Here is a 21,248-nt window from a genome sequence, read left to right on the forward strand (position 1 = left end):
CCCTGTGTCTTTCCTTGGGTCACGTGTTCTAGGTAGCCTCCCTGGAGTTGTGAGTAGCAGTCTAGTCATCTTTGTTTTACATCTAGTATCCTCCTATGAGTAAGTACATACCATGTTCATCCTTCTGAGTCTGGGTTACCTCACTCAGGATGATTTTTTCTAGATCCATTTGCCTGCAAACCTCATGATGTCATTGTTTTTCTCTGCTGAGTAGTACTCCATTGTGTATATGTACCAATTTTTTTTTATCCATTCTTCAGTTGAAGGGCATCTAGGTGGTTTTTGACAAAGAAGCCTAAAATGTACAATGGAAAAAAGAAAGCATCTTCAACAAATGGTGCTGGCATAACTGGATGTTAATGTGTAGAAGGCTGTAAATACATCCAAATGTGTCACTGTGCACAAAACTTAAGTCCAAGTGGATCAAAGACCTCAACATAAATCCAGAAACTCTGAACCTGATAGAAGAGAAAGTAGGAAGTAGTCTAGAACACATTGGCACAAGAGATCACTTTCTAAGTATAACACCAGTAGCACAGACACTGAGAGAAACAATCAATCAATGGGACCTCTTGAAACTGAGAAGATTTTGTAGAGCAAAGGACACAATCAACAAGACAAAGTGACAGCCTACAGAATGGGAAAAGGTCTTCACCAACCCCACATCTGATAGAGGACTGATATCCAGAATATATAAAGAACTCAAGAAATTAGACATCAAAATGCCCAACAGTCCAATTAAGAAATGGGCTATAGAACTAAACAGAGAATTCTCCACAGAGGAAGTTCAAATGGCTGAAAGTCATTTAAGGAATTGCTCAACATCCCTAATTATCTGGGAAATGCAAATCAAAACAACTCTGAGATACCACCTTACACCTGTCAGAATCGCTAAGATCAAAAACACAAAAGACAGCTTATGCTGGAGAGCATGTGGTGCAAGGGGAACTCTCCTCCACTGCTGGTGGGAATGCAAGCTTGTACAGCCACTTTGGAAATCAATATGGCACTTCCTTAGGAAATTGAGAATCCATCTCCCCCAAGACCCACCTGTATATCAAAGGAATGCTCAATCATACCACAAGGGCATTTGCTCAGCTATGTTCATATCAGCATTGTTTGTAATAGCCAGAACCTGGAAACAACCTTCAACTGTAAAATGGATAAAGAAAATGTAGTACATATACACAATGGAGTACTACTCAGCAGACAAAAACAATGACATCATGAGGTTTGCAGGCAAATAGTTTGTGTCTTTTGGAGGAGTGAGACCATTGATGCTGAAAGTTATCAGTGTGAACAGTTTGTTGTTTCCTGTTTTTTGTTGGTTTGGTGTAAGTTTCCACCAACTTTTGATTTGATATTCTGGGATCATTTGTTCCTTGCATTTTCTTGAGGGTGGTTAACCTCTACAGACTGAAGTTTTCCTACTTGTGTCTTCTGTAGAGCTGGATTAGTACATTGATACTACTTCAATTTGGTGTTTATCATGGAATGCCACTTTTTCTCCATCAATTAGTTTCGAAAGTTTTATTGGGTGTAGGAGAATATGATGGCATCTGTGGTCTCTCAGAGTTTGTAGAACACTGTCCAGGACTTTCTGGCTTTTAGAGTTTCTATTAGAAATCAGATGTTATTTTGATGGGCCTGCCTTTTGTGTTACTTGATCTTTTTCCTTCACAACTTTTAATATTCTTTCTTCATTTTGTACATTTGGTGTTTTGATTACTATGTGTAATGGGGAATTTCTTTTATGGTCCAGTCTATTTGGTGTTATATATGGTCCTTGTACCTTGATTGGCACTTTCTTATTTAGGTTAGGGAAACTTTTGTGTATGATTTTATTGAAAATGTTTTCTGTACCTTGGACCTGGATTTCTTCTTCCTACTCTATTCTTATTCTTCATAGATTTTGTCTTTTCATAGAATCCCAGATTATCTGGATTTGTTACATCTGGATTTTTCTACACTCAATATTTTGACTGAGGTGTCCATTTCTTCTATCTTTTCTTCAATGCCTAAGATTCTCCCGTCTGTTTCTTGTACTTCCAGTGAGGCTTAGCTTTGAGGGTTTTTGTTTGTTTGACTTGCCAAATTTTTCATTTCCAGTTTTACTTCAATTTTAGTTTTCTTTAGTGACTATTGGTGTTTTCACAAATTTCAGTGAGGAATTTCTTTCCTATCCTCATTAAGATCACTGAAAATGTTGGGTAGTGGTGGTACATGCCTTTAATCCCAGCACTCTGGAGACAGAGGCAGGGGATATCTGTGAGTTTGAGACCAGCCTGGGCTACCAAGTGAGTTCGAAGAAAGGCACAAAACTACACAGAGAAACCCTGTTTCAGAAAAAGAAAAAAAAAAGAAAAGAAAAGAAAAAGGAAAAAGAGATCACTGAAAATATTCATAACAGCTGTTTTGGTGTCCTCATCTTCTACTTCAGCTATATTGCATTTCTCAGGATCTAATTGGGGTTACTGGGTTCTGGTGGAGACACAATGACTTTGGTGTTAATAATTGCATGATTGTGCTGGTGTTTTGACATCTGGATTTTGGATAATTGTAATTCTGTAGCTTACATAGCAGTCATGAAACTAATAACAGAAGGAGTGGTACAAAATATGGCTTAAAGATGAAGCAAACAGGGTGAAAGAATCCAACAGGTGAAATGGGTCAAGGTGGAAATCTTTCTGTCACCTTAACTGAATCCAGAATCACTTAGGAGATCATCAAGGGACACTTCTTTCCATAGGTGAGAGTGTTTCCAGAAAGGATTCACTGAAGCAGGGGATCCACGCTCTATGTGGGTCGCATCATCTCAGGGACTGGGGACTAGAAAGCCTGGACTAAAAGAAAAAGGAGAAAGCCAGCTGAACACAGGTGTTCCCCTAATATGTGTTCTGGGCCACCACATGTAAGGAAGCTTGTCCACGACATTCTCCCACTGCCATGAGTCCCTGCCTTATAATAGGCCAAAACAAAGAGCCAAGTGCCCATGGACTGAGTCCTCTGAAACCATAAGACAGAATAAATGCTTTAAAAAGGTATTTTGTCCACAAGGATTAAGAACGAATTACCACAACATACCTGATTTGTATCACAAGTCCTGCTGTGGTACAGAATTTAAGAAGAATAAGGAAGTAAGTACATGAAGAACATGTTCAGTCTGAAAAGGATACAGCATCATCTCAGCAGCACTTGCTGGAGAGGCTGCCCTTTCTCCATTGAGTTGTCTTCCCACCATACCTTAGCAGTGGTCTCAGATGCACTTCCCTTCCTCTTCCTGTCCTCTTCCTACAGATGCACTTCCCTTCCTCTTCCTGTCCTACTCTCCTTTTGTGTTCTCAATGAGTTTTAAGAAATTCAGCCACGAGCAGATGGTCAACACAATTGTGTGTGTGTGTGTGTGTGTGTGTGTCTGTGTGTGTGTGTGCTTTTTTGCCTTATTGGCATTTGTTTATTTTGATTTTCAGTTTTTGTTTATTTCAGAAACTGAGATGGGGATGGGGGAGAACATGATATTGGTTTGGGAGGTAGGGAAGCTCTGTGAGGGCTTGGCAGAAGGGAACAGATATGGACAACATATAATAAATGAAGATAAGAGTTTAGCCTTTGAATTTTTGTCTATGAGCTATTTTCTTATTGATTTTTATTTATGGTGTGCAGGAAACACTCACCTTCACTGTTTGTGAATAGATATTCATCTAATTATCCCCCAAACTGTTGAAAATAATTAATCTTTCCCATCTTTTCATTTGTCTCATCATGGTGAAAAATAAGGTGGGCTAGCATACATATGTGGGTTCACTTTTGAAACATAAGCTTCATCTCTGCTCTGCCAAATGCCTCTCTCTCCATGCCAATGCCACCAGTGTTGCCTACCACAGCCCAGAAGGAAGCTGTGAAATGGAAATCTTGTGTCAGTCAACTTTGGTCTTCCTACGACAAGGTGACCATTTAGGCCCCCGAGTCTCTGTATGAAGTTTAGATTCATTAGCTATACTTCTGAAACAAGGTCCTGTGATGGTTACAGGGTGGCACAGGATGAAAGGGCTTTGTTTTGTGACTATCACCATGGTTACCCACTGAAAATCGTCCAGTCCAGGAATATGAAATCTCCATTTAGATAAATTTTCATTACTTTTTGAAATGGTTTGTACTTGTCAAGAAATGAAGCTTGCATTTTTATATTGCCTCTAAGAATGTTGTTGTTTTTGAGGTTATAGTAAGAACTGTCCAGTGCTTGGATCAGGGATGTTTTTCTAAAACAATAATAGGTACACCCCACTCCACAGGGCTGCTTTCAGGAGGGCATGTGTAGGAACAGTCAAAGCCAGGAGAGCAGCCTGCACATCTCCACTTAATGTGAGGAAGAGGGCAAGAGTCTCCCCAGAGCGAGCTTGACATCCTTGTTCCTCAGTGTATAGATGAGGGGGTTCAGGGTTGGGCTGAGCACTGAGTACAGCACCGAAGTCACTTTGCTTCTTTCTGGGCTGTAGCTGGAAGCAGGACTGATGTAGGCACAGAACACAGATGAGTAGTACACACAGACCACAATGAGGTGGGAGGAGCAGGTAGAAAAGGCCTTCCTCTTGCCCTCAGCAGAACGCATGCGCAGGATGCTGGCGATGATGCAGCCATACGAGAGTAAAGTGAGGATGAAGTTGATACCTCCATAAAAGGCATCTGCCATAAGAGTCATAATGCTATTCACATATGTGGAGCTGCAGGAGAGGAGGAGGAGTGGGGGGATCTCACAGAAGAAGTGGGTGATGACCTTGGGGCCACAGAATGACAGCCGTGTCATCAGACCAGTGTTGATAGATGCGTTCAGAGCACAGATGGACCACACACCCATGGCTAGGGTCCCACACAGGTGTGGGCTCATTCTAGAGCTATAGTGCAGCGGATGGCAGATGGCCATGTAGCGGTCATAGGCCATGACTGTGAGCAGCAGCAGCTCAGAAGACAAGGACCAGACAAGGAAGAACAGCTGGGCCATGCACCCCTTGAAAGAGATGGTGTTTTCATCAGAGATTAGACCAAGCAGTGCCTTGGGCAACACAGAGGAGGTGCAGACAATATCCATGGTGGCCAGGTTGCACAGGAAAAAGTACATGGGACTGTGGAGCCCAGAGCTGGAGGTGACCAAAGCAATGATGACAATGTTGCCTAGTAGAGCCATTGTGTAGAGGGATAGGAAGCAGCCTATCAGGAGCAGTCGTAGACCGGTGTGCTCTGAGAACCCTTCCAGCACAAACTCTGTCACCATTGTCTGGTTGGGCCTTGACATCTTGATGGAGAGTATTGGGTCCATTGATGTGTCTGTTGGCTTCTGAGAAAATATCACAATTTACCACTTCAACATCTGATTTTCAAACTTGTTCATCTCAAAATTCTCTGCTGTAAGGAAAAGGAGGAGTGAATGTATTTCTTTAATGGATATTTCTTGTTCCTTATTGTCTGTACCACACCATTTGGAAATCACAGCTTTTAATTTTCTACCTAGAAACTCTCACCCTACTAATTTGGATCAAGAGGGATATCTCTTCCTTCCTTATCTTCTTGAACCTGTGGATTGAGTGGAGCATCCTTCATTCAGGACCCACATATGCTTTACTTTTCCATAGCCACAAAGCACTGTGCTCTTCTGCCAGTGTGTGGAGACACAGCCATACCCCTAACAACAACTATACCCCTCACCTCCACAGCAAGTATTCTGCACATGATGGCATCTTTTGGATGGTTACACACTGAGATGGTCCTTATACCTTACTCTAAGACCTGGTCTTCTGACTTCTCAGTCACCTTGTCTTTGATATTTAGAGTGGGTGCTCTATTACACGTGTCAACATTATAATTGTCATTCCCCATGACCAAGTAGCCATGTATTTTCTGAATTTGATTTCCTGTGATCTGTGACTTCTCTTGTTGTTGATAGTGTCCTGACTCTAACCAACTTCAAATCTATTGCCCCAGAGATCATTTCTCAAAACTTTAGCCTGTACATCCAAAGTAATTCTATGGCTTTTATGTCTCCACAAACCACAGACAACATCAAAGCCATCAATCCAACAGCTAAATTCTTTGCCACTTTCCACAGCTTTTCCTTGCGTGCTGTTAATGACCTTATGTGGAAGCTCATTCTCTGCTACAACTACATCTCTAGTGTTTCAAGATGCTTAGTCTATGGAGCACAGCTGCATCTCTCTGAATCATTGTCTTACCTCAAGCCTATGCTCTTGATAGATCTTTAGAAGATTCTGTTCTACAAGCCTAGAACAGTGTTCTGCATCCTCTTTACGATATGTAACTGGTCCTCAAAACCTGCAACTATAGCTTTTCCAATACTATACCTCATGTTCCTGATGTCTTCAGCTCTTTCACAATTTTTGACTTCTTGTCATTTATAACATTTCCAGTTTCTTCCTCAATCATCCAAGGAATACAGAGTGTGGCCTTCTTTCCCCAAGTCCAAATCTACAGTGACTCTCTCAAGTCCTTTAGCTTATCAAGCTCTATAGCTTGACATAGAATACATATCTGACATCACCCAGTTGCCTTTTCTATAGGTTCCTTCATAAGTGCATATGTGAACACATTCTACTCCTACATAAATCTCTATGTGGCAATTTTATGCAGCGCTACTTATCTGGAAATATTTTTTTTTTGTTGCACCTCTCCTTCAGTGCCCAGCGTAAAAGATATTGTTCTTTATGACTGAACACAGCCATGACATAATAGTCAGTGAATTGTTCCAAGGCTTACTGAATACAGTGGTGCTCGCCACTCCTACTTTGTGTTAGTGTTTGTTCAGTCTTACAACACTTCATTTTTTATTACATTTTATCTCACATATGTTTTCCATAATATGGCTCACAACCTCTATTATTCCCAACTTAGTAGTAAGTGTTGAAGTTTAAACATTACTGTCTCCATTTTTTACTACAGACACTCAAATATCATGTTTACACCTCTGCAACCATGTTACAATGTTATACCTCACCATCTTTCTCCCTATTCTGTATCTCCCCTCTCTTTTTCTATTCCACTAGAGAACCTAATTTATACATTGGAAAAGTTAATGGTTCTACAGAAGCAAACTTACAAATGTTAATTCCTCTAATAGTCTTGGCAGTTTCTCAATCTAATTCAGCCACATTTGAAATTTGAAATACTCTCCTGATAGTATTGAAATACTCTCCTAATAACTGATGGGTTATATTAACTCCCACCTTCAGGATTCACCTTTGCCAAGCACAGGGAGTGTTGATCAAGATTGACTCTAGGCTGAGCTAGAGGAAAGAATTTTTTAAAAAATTGAAATCTGTCAAAAAGTTTTGCCATTGATTTAACTATCTCCATATTAATAACACATCCACAAAAAATACATTGAGACGATTGAGAGGACAGCTTTCCCAATGACAAACAAAACAAGGGAAACCTTGAACTTCTTTGTTGTATCACAGCACCCAAAGACCAAAGAAAAAGCAAAGAGAAAATGATGTAAGCTACTGCAATTGACTCACCAGTAGGAGCACATATTATTGTATTTTTCCCTTCCTCAGCAGGCAGAGCAAGCTCCAGTTGGTAATTTCTTGGTTTCAATGGGCTGTTCAAATTATTGGAAGACGCTTCTACAAAATAGAGGGAACAAGGTTACCAAACGGCCAGTGTTCTAACCACTGTTCAGTGGACATGAGTTCTGACTCTAGCAACAAGGGCCCCGTTTTGAAGGTATGCAACCTTGCCTCTTATCAACTGTCCCACTTCCCCCATTGATTTGGAGCACACACTTGTCTCTCAGTGATAAAGAATCAACAACAATGAGACAGGAAAGGCCAAAGTGAATTCTTTCTAAACCATGAAAACTTGATTAAGAAAAAAAGGGAAGCAAGACTGGTCTAATTCAAAGCAAAGCAACTCAGAACAGAGATGCAACAGACTCCAAAGCCAGCTGAGAAGAACTGTGCTGCCGGCATCAGGTTCTCCAAGCAACTTTTACAAGGAGACACCGTGCTGGACGCTTCTCAGGCTTCCAGATTGATCAGTGCAATGGGAGGTTTAATGATCTGAGGCCTCATCTCAATAACAGGTCAACAAACAAAATGTCAGGAGACAGAAAAGACTGAAATCACCTCATGTGTCCAATCTCCCCACTGTAAAGAAAGAGGCTTTCAAGAAAATCAGCTTTGCTTAAAAGACATGTATGGATTACTGTGGGTCTGAAACATTTAAAGCAACCAACACTGTGTCACTCTGGAAGGACAGAAACTTTGTGTCATTCAGTTGCTGACATCATTAATGTTCTAAAACAATTACATTTTTCTTTTAACACTAAAAAAATATAATTAGATAGAATGTAAGTTGTAGATTTCTAAATGACACATCTAAAAAGAAATAACAGAGAAATGTAATATATTGAGTGATTTGAGGACCCAGACATCTGTCCACACATCTACATACACATGATTTATTACAAGAAGAAAAAAATACACCAAAGGACAGACTGGATGTCAACATGTAGAAGATTGCAAATCGATCCATATCTAACTCCATGCACAAAACTCAACTCCAAGTGGACCAAAGACCTCAACAGAAATCCATTTACACTGAACTTGATAGAATAGAAAGTAGGAAGTAGTTGTGAATGCATTGCCACAAAAGACCACTTCCTAAATACAGCACCAGTAGCACAGACACTGAGAGCAACAATTAATAAATGGGACCTCCTAAAACTGAGAAGCTTTTGTAGAGCAAAGGACATAGTCAATAAAACAAACTGGCAGTCTGCATAATGGGAAAAGATCTTCATCAACCACACATCTGACAGAGGGTTGATATCCAAAATGTATAAATAACTCAAGAAACTAAACATCAAAATATCTAACAATCCAATTAAAAAATGTTCTACAGAGCTAAACAGAGAATTCTCAACAGAAGAATCTCAAATGGCCAAAGGAAATTTACAGGATTATTCAACATCCATAGTCATCAGGGAAATACAAATCAAAGTACCTTACACCTGTCAGAATGGCTAAGATCAAAAACATGGATGACAGCTTATGTTGGAAAGGATGGGGAGCAAGTGGAACACTCCTTCACTGTTGGTGGGAGTGTAAACTTGTACAGCTACTGTGGAAATCAGTATGGTGGTTTCTCAGAAAATTGGGAATCAATCTTTAAGACCCAGCTATACCACTCTTGGGCATGTACTCAAGGAATGCTCAATCTTACCACAAGGACACATGCTCAACTATGTTCATATCAGCATTGTTCATAATAACCAGAACCTGGAAACAACCTAGATGCTCCTCAACCAAAGAGTGGATAAAGAAAATGTGATATATATATATATATATATATATATATATATATATATATATATATATATATACAATGGAGTACTACTCAGCAGCAAAAAACAAAACAAAAAAAAAAAAAAAAAAAACAACCAGTGAAATCATGAAATTTGCAGTCAAATGGATGGAACTAGAAAATATCATCCTGAGTGAGGTAACTCAGATTCAGAAAGCCAAACATGGTATGTACTGAGTCATATGTGGATACTAGTTGTAAAACAAAGGATAACCAGACTACAACTCACAGCTCCACAGAAGCTAGCTAACAAGGAGGACCCTAAAAGGGACATAGAGCACCTTGGGAAGTGGAAATAGGTGAGATCTCCATCAGTAAACTGGGAGAGGGTAGAGGGGAGGGGATGGGGGAGGAGAACATGAGAGAACTGGATGATAGAGCTGGGGGAGGGATGGAGTGGGAGAGCAATGAAAGAGATGCCTTAATAGAGGGAGCCATTATAGGGTTATGGAGAACCTGGTACTAGGGAAATTCCCAGGAACCCACAAAGACGACCCCAGATTAGACTACTAGTAATAGTGGAGAGGGTGCCTGAACTGGCCTACCCAGTAATCAGATTGGTGAATGCCTTAACTGTCATCATGGAGTCTTCATCCAGTAACTGATGGAAGCAGATGAAGAGATCCACAACCAACCACCAGGCCAAGCTCCAGGAGTCCAGTTGAAGAGAGGGAAGAGGGATTATATGAACAAGGAGAGTCAAGATCATGATGGAAAAATCTATAGAGACAACTGAACCCAGTTCTTGGGAACTCACAGACTCTAGACCAACATCTGTGAAGCCTGCATGGGACTAAACTAGGCCTTCTGCATATGGGAGAGAGTTGTGTAGCTTGGTCTGCTGGGAGGGCCCCTGGCAGTGGGATCAGAATCTGTCCTTGGTGCATGAACTGGTTTTCTGGAGCCCATTCCCTATGATGAGGTGCCTTGCTCAACCTTGATGCAGGGGAGAGGTGCTTGGTCCTGCCTCAATTGAATGTACTAGGCTTTGTTCACTCCCCATGGGAGGCCTTATCCTTTTGGACAGGTGGATGTGGGGTGGGCCAGGGTGATGCAAAGGTCGGGGAGGGAGGAGGGATGGGAGGAGGAACTATGGTTGGTATGTAAAATGAATAAAAATTTTTTTTAAAAATTGGAGTAGAGAGGTGGCAGTGTATCTGGGAGTCGATGGGGAGAGAGCACAAACATGATCAAAATACATTGTATGAAATTTTCAAAGAATTATTAAAAATGATTTTTAAAATTGTAACATTTCAAAATTGGTGAAAATCTGAGTGTGACAGCAACAGATCTTTAATCCCAGCTGTTGGGATACAGGCAACTCAAAGCCAGACTGATCTAGACAAATGATTTCAGATCTTCCAGAGCTATACAGTGAGACTCCACTTTTAAAAATAAAACCAAAGCAAATCATACTCAATGGGAAGAGGGACAAATTTATGGATATTATGTCTATCAAAAATAAACCTATGTAAGAAGATGAGAAAGGTTATAAATCAATAATTTATGCTTCCATATTAAGGAACAATAATAGACAATTAAATCCTAAGTTACAAGGAAATGATGAGGTAAGAGAAGAAAATAATGAAATGGAAAATAAATGTTGGAGAAAATAATCATGTTTAAATACTGCTCCTTTAGTAAGTTTGCAATACTGATAGCATTCTGGAAAATCCATCAAAAATAAAATAAGAGAAATGATCATAAACAAGACTAGAGGAAAGAGTTTAAATAACCAGTAGGTTTTCAAGAGATTAAAAGTAAAGATTTTTTGCTTTACAACTAGTATCCACTTCTGAGTGAGTACACGCCATGTTTGTCTTTCTGAATCTGGGTTACCTCACTCAGGATATTTTCTAGTTCCATCCATTTGCCTGCAAACCTCATGATGTCATTGTTTTTCTCTGCTGAGTAATACTCCATTGTGTATATGTACCACATTTTCTTTATCCATTCTTCAGTTGAAAGGCATCTAGGTTGTTTCCAGGTTCTGGCTATTACATATAATGCTACTATGAACATAGACTGCAACTCACAACTCCAGGGAGGCTACCTAGTAAAGAGGGCCCTAAGAAAGACACAGAGATCACCCAGTGACAGAGAAATAGATGAGATCTACATGAGCAAACTGGGGTGAGGGGAGTCATGGAGGGCAAAGGTCAGGGGGAAGGAGAGCTTAGGGAAGTGGGAAATCACAGCTGGATCAGGAACAGAGTGGGAGAACAAGGGAAGAGATACCATGATATATGAAGACCCGATGGGAATAGGAAGAAGCAAAGTGCTAGAGAGGTCCCCAGAAATCCACAAAGATACCTCCACTACAGACTACTGGCAATGGTCGAGAGAGTGCCTGAGCTGACCTATTCTAGTGATCAGATGGCAGAACACCCTGTCATGATAGAACTCTCATCAGTGACTGATGGAGGCAGATACAGAGATCCACAGCCAAGTCCCAGGTTGTGCTCCAGGAGTCCAATCGATGAGAAAGAGGAGGGATTGTATGAGTGAGAGATATCGAGACCGTGATTGTCAAAAGCACAGGGACAAATAGCCAAACTAACAGAAACACATGAACTGTGAACCAATAACTGAGGAGCCCCCATGGAACTAGAATAGGCCCTCTGGATAAATGAGACAGTTGATTAGCTTGAACTGTTTAGGAGGCCGCCAGGCAGTGGGACCAGGACCTGTCCTTGGTGCATGAGCTGGTTTTTTGGAACCTAGGGCCTATGCTGAGATGCTTAGCTCAGCCTTGGTGCAGGGAGGAGGGGACTGGACTTGCCTCAGCTGAATCTACTAGGCTAGGCTGACTCCCCAGGGGAGACCTTGCCTTGGAGGAGGTGGGAATTGGGGGGATGGATTGGGGGAAATGCTGGAGGGTGGGAGGAGAGAGGATGGGGTGGCTGATATGTAAAATTAAATTAACTATAAATAAAAATATTTTTTAAAAGTAAAGATTTTGATAAATGTGTCAATTATATTTAGAAACACAAAAATGGTACAAGTTAATTGAAAACAATCACCACAGGAAAAACCAACAGAAAATCAAAACCATCTGTATCTGTAAGAAATTAATTGTTATTTTAGAAATTCACCCAGCAGTTACATTGAGGAGATTTAGGAAACATTTAATGGAGAATTATATGGTAATGACCAAAGCTGGGGCCATATAGCTCTGCTCAACTCCAAGTTTCACTGAGGTTTAAACAGGAAAAAACTGTGTTCAATCCCATTCTTTTATGAGACCATTCCAAGATACTAAAAACATGAAAAAAGCATGTAAAAGAAAATTTTAATTTAAGCATAATTATACAAATACTGAAGACAGTCTAAAACATCAAACTATATGAAATAATAAGCCTTTCTGATTATAAAGGCTTTATCCCAGGAGTTCAAACCCCATTTAGCATTCAAATATCTTTTAATGAATTGAGCAAGGTGATGGCTAAGATTCACTAGTGATAATCTACCACAGATGTTCAAACTGCAAAAGCCATTTATACATCAAAATAACTTCACGAGAAGAAAGGAAGCTGGAGAGATGCCATAGATTTTAGTACCTTGTAAGTCACTATAGACTAAATATGGCATAGAGGAAAGTGCTTCCCATGACCAGCAAAAGGATTCCTATTTGAGAGATGGAGAGGAATCAAGCCCAGGTCTTTAAACTTTAGCTCAGGACCATACTACACCACTGAAATCCAGTAGAGCTCAGAGTCATATGACCCCTGCCCTCAGCCAGTACCTAAAGGCTAAACACTGGGACCACTAGTTCGGGAACCACAGGACTGTCACTATTACGTGTCCTTAAACATGAAACAACATAATGCAGACGACAACAGTACCAACTGTGGAGCAAGACAGAGAAACAAGCACATATCTGTGCCTTGTGTCTTATTTACGGTTCCTGTTGTTGTGATAATACACCATGACTAAAAGCAACCTGGGAACAAATAGTTTATTAGACACCTCTGACACACACATACTATTGTCCATCATCAAGGGAAGTCAGGACAGGAGCTCAAGGAAGGAACCTGGAGGCAGGAACCGAAGAAGGGAACATTTTTACTTTTGTTCATTTATTGAAAATATTTTTTTCCTCACATCATGATTACAGTTTTCCTTCTCTCTACTCTTCCCAGTTCCTCCCCACCTCCCCTCCCATCCAGTTCCACTCCCTTTTTGTATCTCATTGGAAGACAGAGTTCTAAAGGATAATAAGATAAAATAAGATAAAACAAAACTAACACATCGGAATTGGACAAGACAAATGAACAAAAGGAAAATACCTAAGAGAAGGCACAAGAATCAGAGACCTATTCATTTGCACACTTAGGAATCCCATAAAAATACTAAACTGGAAGCCATCATATATATGAAGAGGACATGGTGCAGACCTGTACAGGCCCTATTCAAGCTACCTCAGTTTCTATGAATTCACATGAGCTTTGATCATATTGATATAAAGGGCTTTGTTTTCTTGGTGTTCTCCATCCCCTCTATCTCTTATGCTCTTTCTGCCTCCTCATCTATGGGATTCTTTGAGCCCTGAAGGGGAGGATTTATTTGATAGACACATCCCATTTGGGCTGAATGTTCCAAGTTCTCTCACCCTCTGCATCATGTCTGATTGTGGGTCTCTGTATTTGTTCCTATCTGATGCAGGAGGAAGCATCTCTGAAGATGGCTGAGCAAGGCACTGATCTATGAGTAAATCAGGATGACATTATCAGCCTGTTTTCTCACAGCACTCAGGACCACCAACCCAGGTGTGCCCACAGTGAGCTGGGCCCTTCCACCTCAATCCTTAATTATGAAAATTTACACCAGACTTGCCTCCCGGCCAATCTAATGGAAGCATTTCTCAGTTGAGAGTCCTTCTTCCAAAATGACTCTAGTCAACACACCTTGGAATTCAATGCCAGATCTTCTGATTTGAGGCCTAATATCAGGCAGAAACCAAGGGCTTCATACCCAGGCCACAGATTCCATACACAATTTCTAGTCTTGTCCAAGCATCAGGCAGAGACCTTTGTACAGGCTCATGTTTTGCAATTGTAAAACATTAAGACTATAAAATAAAGGTCAAGTCATAGAAAATATACCAAATGAAATAATGCCAATAAAGTCTTGATGTTGGGAAAGACAGACATCTAATTAGGTACAGTAGATGTAAGCAGACATAATGAGAAAATAGCCTTAGTAGGCACCTTGTACTTCAGTTGTTAAAACCTCCAAATACTAAGAGAATTCTAAATTAGCATGAGAAAAAAGCCAAATTAGATTTAAGGGAATCCAACTAGACTGGGAGTAAAACCTGCAAAGAAGAATATGTTCAGAAAATGTTCTTAAGAAATAACAGAGACTTCCCAATGTATGCAAACCTTAAAAAATTCACAACCACCAGAGAAGTCTATAAAATGTTTTTAAAGGAGTCCCCCATCTTGAGATGAAGAAAAGATAATATCTATGAAAAATTTTTCAAGAGTGTGAAATACAGTAAAGGGCAGATACACAAAAGGAAATAAAGAGCATAAGACCTTGTCAATCAATATACTAAACTACCAAGACACACAGGTAAATGACAGAGAAAGAAAATAAGAAATATTCAAGACCAACAGAGAAAAATGACACAGCACAGAATATACTGATGGTGATAGTCTTGAACATAAACATAGCAAATAGTGTAGAGAAAAAGAAACAGCACACAAAATTCCTACAGGAAGTGGAGAATAGCTTGAGGACACAAGATCAACACAAGAAATGAGTCACATCTTCACACACCAATAAATGTCCTTGCAATAAAGAAATTGTGAGGAAATCTTGTTCACAATAGGTAGGAAAAAACTCCAATAGATTAGGAATAGATTGAGTTAACCTCTTTAATAAAAGTTGCAAAACAAGCAGGGTAGTGGTGGCTCATAACCTCATCATACCAGCATTCAGAAGGCAGAGGCAAACAGAACTCTCTGAGATTGACGCCAACCTGGGCTACAGAGAAAGCTTGTTTCAAGAAAAAAAAAAACAGAAAGGAAGAGGAAGGAAGGAAGGAAGGAAGGAAGGAAGGAATCAGAGATCCAAGAAATGAACAAAGAAACCTGCCCCCAGCTGTTTTTACATAGACATCAAGAACATACAGGAAAGAAAAGACAAGTCCTTCAATATGTGTGCTGTTGAAACTGATGTTCACATGCCAAAGAATGAAACAAGATCTTTTCCTTGCTCTATACAAAAGTCGATCCAAAATGGGTCAAAGATCAAGTATAACGCCTGAAAGACAAGAAGAAACATTTCAAATCATCTGAATAAGCAATGATTTTTTTTATCAGATAAGACTCCCAAAGCACACACAACAAAACCAAAAATAGACAAGTAAGGTTATGTAACACTGAGAAATGTCATCACAGCAAATGAAAATTCACAAATATTTTCAAAGTAGTCATCTGACAGGAGATTATTATCCAGAATAAAGACTTCAAAGTAAAAAAATAAACAATCTTATTTAATAAGAGAACAAATAATCTGATTTTATATTTCTAAAAACTACAAACCGTTACAAAATATATAAAAATAGTCAAGTTCATCAGCCATCAGGGGAAAGCCAATCATACAACAATGAGATGTCATCTCTCCAAGCACAATAGCCATTAGGAAAATACAAAGACAGCAAATGTTAGTAAAAAAAATCAGAGAAAAGGGAATTCCTACACTGATGGAAATTAGTGTAGCCATTAAGGAAATTATATGAAGGTCCCTCAATAAACTAGAATTAAAGATTCCATGTAGGTCAGAACTCTACTACAGTATATAGAGCCCAAGGAAATGAAATCAGCTCATCAAAGAGATACCAACACTCCTCTCTGGAGAAGTCACAATAGCAAATAAACAGAATAAGCATAAGAATCCATCAGGGTATGAGAGGACAAAGGAAAGGGATATATATATATATATATATATATATATATATATATATATATATACATTATTCAACCATAAAAGTATGATACCCTTTCATTTACAGCAAAGTGGATAGAAGTGGAGAATAATATGAGATAAATAATGATGAGACAAATAAACCTAACCCAGGCACAGAAAGACAGATACATTAATCTCTCATGTGTGGAAATCCAAAACTCTATGTTAGTAGAATAATAACCAATAGACATGGTAAATGGCAAAGGTGAGGAAGTGTTGAGGGAGACAGGACAATGGGAACCAAGCACAGACAGACAGAAACTAGGGCTTTGCATCATGGAGTGACTACACTCCACAACAATCTCTTATGTGTTTACAAATAACAAGAAGGGAGGAGCTCAAAGCTTGAGAAGACAGAGATGACAAAGTCACAGAAACACAAACATCTACTGAGAATGTGTGTAAACATACTGACATATCAACCCATGTCCTGTCAACATATGCAGTTACCTTCTGTTTTAAATCACAACATTGATTGACAGAATTCATGGTAGCTTTATTCATAAAACCAAACCAGAAAAATATATCACAGAAAAAACAAATGTAAGCAGACAACACTATGGATGGAGCCCAAAGTGTAAGATGTGCACAATAACTGTTGACAGTGTAGTTATGTGCTTTCATTTGGAGGCAAATGCATTCACAACCTGATCGGTAGCAGAAAACATACATCTGTGTTACCTCCTAATTATTATGACCTGAGCAAGACAGTGTGAGAAGACTTCTGGGATCATAAAAATGTCCTGCACCTTCATGGAACTGGGCTATGTGGAAGAAAGCATTCTATAAAACACATCAAATGGTTTTTAAAAATGTAATCCTCCTCCTTAAGTGTACTTTAAAAACTATAAAGAAAGATTATTTTCACTTGTTAAGTTTACTTTAATCAAAGCCTTCAAAATGTTTTAAGTGTGTTAGAGCAAATGAAAACTATATTAAGGGCAATGGGAGCTTCATATCTTTAAGTGGAGATAGGAGATAGCCAGTGAGAAAGGGGAGAGAGAGTGGCCTCTGACCTCCATGAAGTAGAATTATTATGTGAGAAGTCAGATGGAGACATGTCTTTTGAACAGCATAAGTCCATGTCCTTGCAACTGGAGTAATTCAATGACAACATCTATACTCATGCATTTGCATTATAACACAAGAAAGAGAGAATGTGAGTGTTTGCACAGCATCAAACAGGTCTGAACTGAACACATGAAAATAGCAACCAATGATTCCACAGCATGGGCACTGAATTTTCTGATCAAATCTATATCAACCATGTTGAAAAATACCGTGTTCTTCTTGAGTCTACTGAGAACACTTAGACGTAAGAACAGAACAATTACAATGAACATCTGAAGCCTGGTAAACACGACCTTCAGCAAAGGGAATAAAAGTTGGTCAAGGCCAAGGCATGGCCAATGTGGTGAAAACCTGAAAGATCCTGTAGTCTGTGATGAAAGAAGTAACTGAATAAGAACTGGGTATCACCATGAAGACCTCCTGTTTGTGAACCTTGGAGCACCTAGAGCAGGAACATCTAATGACATCAGACAGGTGCCCAATTCCAGGATTTCCCACTCCACATTGAGACTGCCTAGTGAACTAGAGGGAGCTTTGTTCTTGAAGAAAAAACAGTGTGAAGGAGATTAGAAGATCATCATGATGATGAATCTGTGATGAACAAAGGCTGGATTAGACACAGGACTTTCACACACTCTCAGCTCCCTGCAGAGAATGTACCTCTTCAGAGGAAAAGTACTAACTTCACCCTGTGCTTCTCACCAAATGGTACCAATTATTGCTTCTCATCAGGACCAAACCAGGTGTATAGTACTGGTACTATCATAGAAGGTAAACAACAGAGAGAAGAGGTCTATGAGACTTTGGTGGCCAATGATTGCCATTTTGTCTGGACTGGCCACCTGGGGTATGTAATACACTGGTGCATCCAACAGCCAAATGTACAGATTTTCTTTGGGATATTTTATATGCATGACAGAGATGAGACTAGAACTTCTGGAAAACTATAAATCAATACTTATTCTTTTCATACACACTGGGTTTAACAAGCAATATTTTGATGGCTGTCATTTCTATAGGCCAGGTAGACAACATTATCTTACTCAGATGTGATTCTGCTGTATGTAGGAAAAAATCAATGTTTCCCAACTGCTCACCCCCATACATGTGAAGCAGAGAGGTGAGCTGAATCTACTCAAGCCCTGTTCCATGATTCCATTGCTTTTTCTGTGAACTGAGTTTTCGTTGTTGGTGGTTCCATTTGTGCCTGAGTAGACATGGAATAATATAGTATCCATGTGGGGGTATGTGAGGAACAAATTCACAACAACCCCATATAGCTACAATTCATTTAAAAGTTAGTCTGAGTACTGTGGGTGATGAACAAGGAAGTCAGGTTTGAACATAAGGAAAAAACCAGATATAATAAACTCTCTGATCATGATTAGAAGCTAGACATTCTGCCATTTATACAGTAGAGTATGAAACCAAAGCTTTCTATCATAATCTGTTTTCTGATCCAGCACTCTTTCCTCAAACTCAGGCCTCATTGAGAACATGAGCTATCACCCCTCTACACTGACATCCAAACACTGAAACAAATGTCACCTTTATAGTGAGACTTGTGCCTTGGACTCCACTGTTAGTCAGAAAATTCACATAGTGGAAAATTAGCCTTCTCTCACCTTTCCTTGTCACAAGGAATTGAAGTGACAGATGGCTCCCACAAAAGTGCACACTGTGCTGAGCAAGACTCCCCTTTCCTGAAAGCACCAAGTCTTTGGTGTCCCTCTGAAGCTCTGTTTTCCTTTGTTTAGAGGTCATTTGTCTTCAGATATACCTGTGATTTTCTGAGACCCGGGGCAGATCCTTGTCCTGGTGCCTCCTGGGATAGAAACTGAAGGAGAAAGCTCTAAGGATCAATTAAAGGGGACTCATGGCTTCATGACCCAAGCTCCCTGCAGACTGGTGTGGAGGACAATGGTCAGGGGAGTCACATTCTGTTGGCAGGAGCAGCTCATCATCCATACTCTCCCTTCACTAACCCTTTGCATGCATCTCCCAGAGTGTCACTGGGATTCTCATGCCCTGAGCAGAGGTCCCACCATGATGGAAATTGACTCCTCTGTTCTGCTGAGAGTGCTTATCTGAATTGGACACATATGCAATGGGTTTATTCTAAGCACCTTGTACTTTCTTTGTGACATCTGATCCTTCATAAATGAAAAACTAAGTAAAATCTTTTCTTTTGCTGGGTGGTAGTGGTGCACACCTTTAATCCCAGCACTCGGGAGGCAGAACCAGGCAGATCTCTATGAGTTCGAGGCCAGTCTGGTTCACAGCGCGAGATCCAAGACAGGCTCCAAAACTACACAGAGAAACCCTGTCTCAAAAAAACAAAACAAAACAAATCTTTTCTTTCTTTCTTTTATTTTATTTTGTTATTTATTTATTTATTATTTTCAATACATCCTGACTGCAGTTTCCCCTCCTCCACTCCTCCACTCCTCCCATCCCCCTCTCCCTTAGATAAATTCCTCCTCCTTTTCTCTGCAGAAAAGAGCAGGCCTCCCAGGGATATCAGCCAAACAATATATAACAAAACTAGGCACAAACCCTCATACCAAGGGTCAGAGGAAAAAGGTCCCAAAAGTAGGCCAAAGAGTCAGAGACACCTCCACTCCCACTGTGAAGAGTGCCACAAAACACCAAGCTAAAAACCACAGCATAGAAGCAGAGGACCTAGCACAGAGACATTCAATTCAGGTTCAGTGATTGCCCTTTCAATCTCTGTGAGCCCCTATGAGATCTGCTTAGTTGATTCTGTGGGCTATAGGTTGTATTTCTGTTGATTTTGTAGGAGTCCCTCTGAAAGACCCCACTCATAGCAGGCTTTTACTTAGCCATAGGGATGCCATTCTGCAAGGCAAATACCAGACAAAGCAGGAGTCAGGAGTTCATCTCAAGCCAAGGAAACAAAAATAACTATGGTAGACCACCCAGCCTTGTGAGTAATGACTGTGGTCTATGGTCGGCCACCCTGCTCTGGGAAAACAACCGTTGAGTCAAAACAGGATGAGACAGTTGAGTCAAAACAGGATGGGCCACCTGGCCTTGGGGAATAAACAGTTGGGCCAGAAAAACACCACTGTGCCCTAGACAAGGCCAGGTCAGCACACACACCAAATTTCCGAGAATTGAGAGTATGTCCCCAAGTTCACCCTGGCCTTATTTGAATCGACCAATGGGAACCCTGTAACTATGCTTCTCACTTCTGTAACCGTGCTTCTGCCCCTGGAATCCTATAAAAGGTCCCCCTTTCCCTAGGAGGGCGTGCAAGTCCTCTGAGAGACTTTGTCGCCCCAGGTACCTGTGCATCTCAATAAACCCTCTTGCTGTTTGCATCTGATCCGTGGTTTCGGCGTGTTCCTTGGGTCCGGGGTCTCTCCTGAGGGAAGATCTCCCTTGGAGATCTTTCATTTGGAGGTCCCACCGAGATTGAGACCCCTCCCCTGGGACCACCGACCCACCGTCAGGAGGTAAGCCGGCCGGCCCCAATATATGTCCTCCCTGTGTTGTCTGTCTGTCTATGCGCATTTGGTAATCTGTCTGTGGCGGTGGGGGCTGAAGGAGCTGACGAGCTCGAACTTCGCCCACCGAAACCCTGGAAGACGTTCCACGGGTATCTGAAGTCCCCTCGGGGGCTCGGTTTTTTGGGGCCACTCACGAATCCGAAGGATACGTGGTGTTGGTTGGAGACGAGGGATCCGGACCCTCGCAGCAGTCTCCTTCTGAGTTTCTATTTTCGGTTTGGGACCGAAGCTGCGCAGCACGTGTCAGTCTTACTTGTGTTTGTCTGTCGTTCCTCATTTTCTGTCTAACCACTC

The 21,248-nt window shown here is 40.5% G+C and overlaps 1 protein-coding gene across 2 annotated transcripts; it reads right to left on the bottom strand.

Moving 5' to 3' along the window:
* Positions 1-4,357: 4,357 nt before the first annotated feature.
* On the bottom strand, positions 4,358-12,785 carry LOC118573224 (olfactory receptor 13A1-like). 2 transcript variants are annotated; one of them, XM_036173461.1, is made up of 2 exons: positions 12,774-12,785; positions 4,358-5,272 (listed from the first exon to the last, which is right to left on the bottom strand). In XM_036173461.1, exons 1-2 carry the CDS (start codon positions 12,783-12,785, stop codon positions 4,358-4,360), a joined length of 927 nt encoding a protein of 308 aa, XP_036029354.1. The 2 variants fall into 2 exon arrangements, with proteins under 2 accessions (XP_036029354.1, XP_036029346.1); XM_036173453.1 differs by lacking the exon at positions 12,774-12,785 and having other exon boundaries at positions 4,358-5,314.
* Positions 12,786-21,248: the final 8,463 nt, after the last annotated feature.

Source organism: Onychomys torridus, chromosome 1 (genome assembly GCF_903995425.1).
Source record: "Onychomys torridus chromosome 1, mOncTor1.1, whole genome shotgun sequence".
NCBI classification, from domain to species: Eukaryota; Metazoa; Chordata; class Mammalia; order Rodentia; family Cricetidae; genus Onychomys; species Onychomys torridus.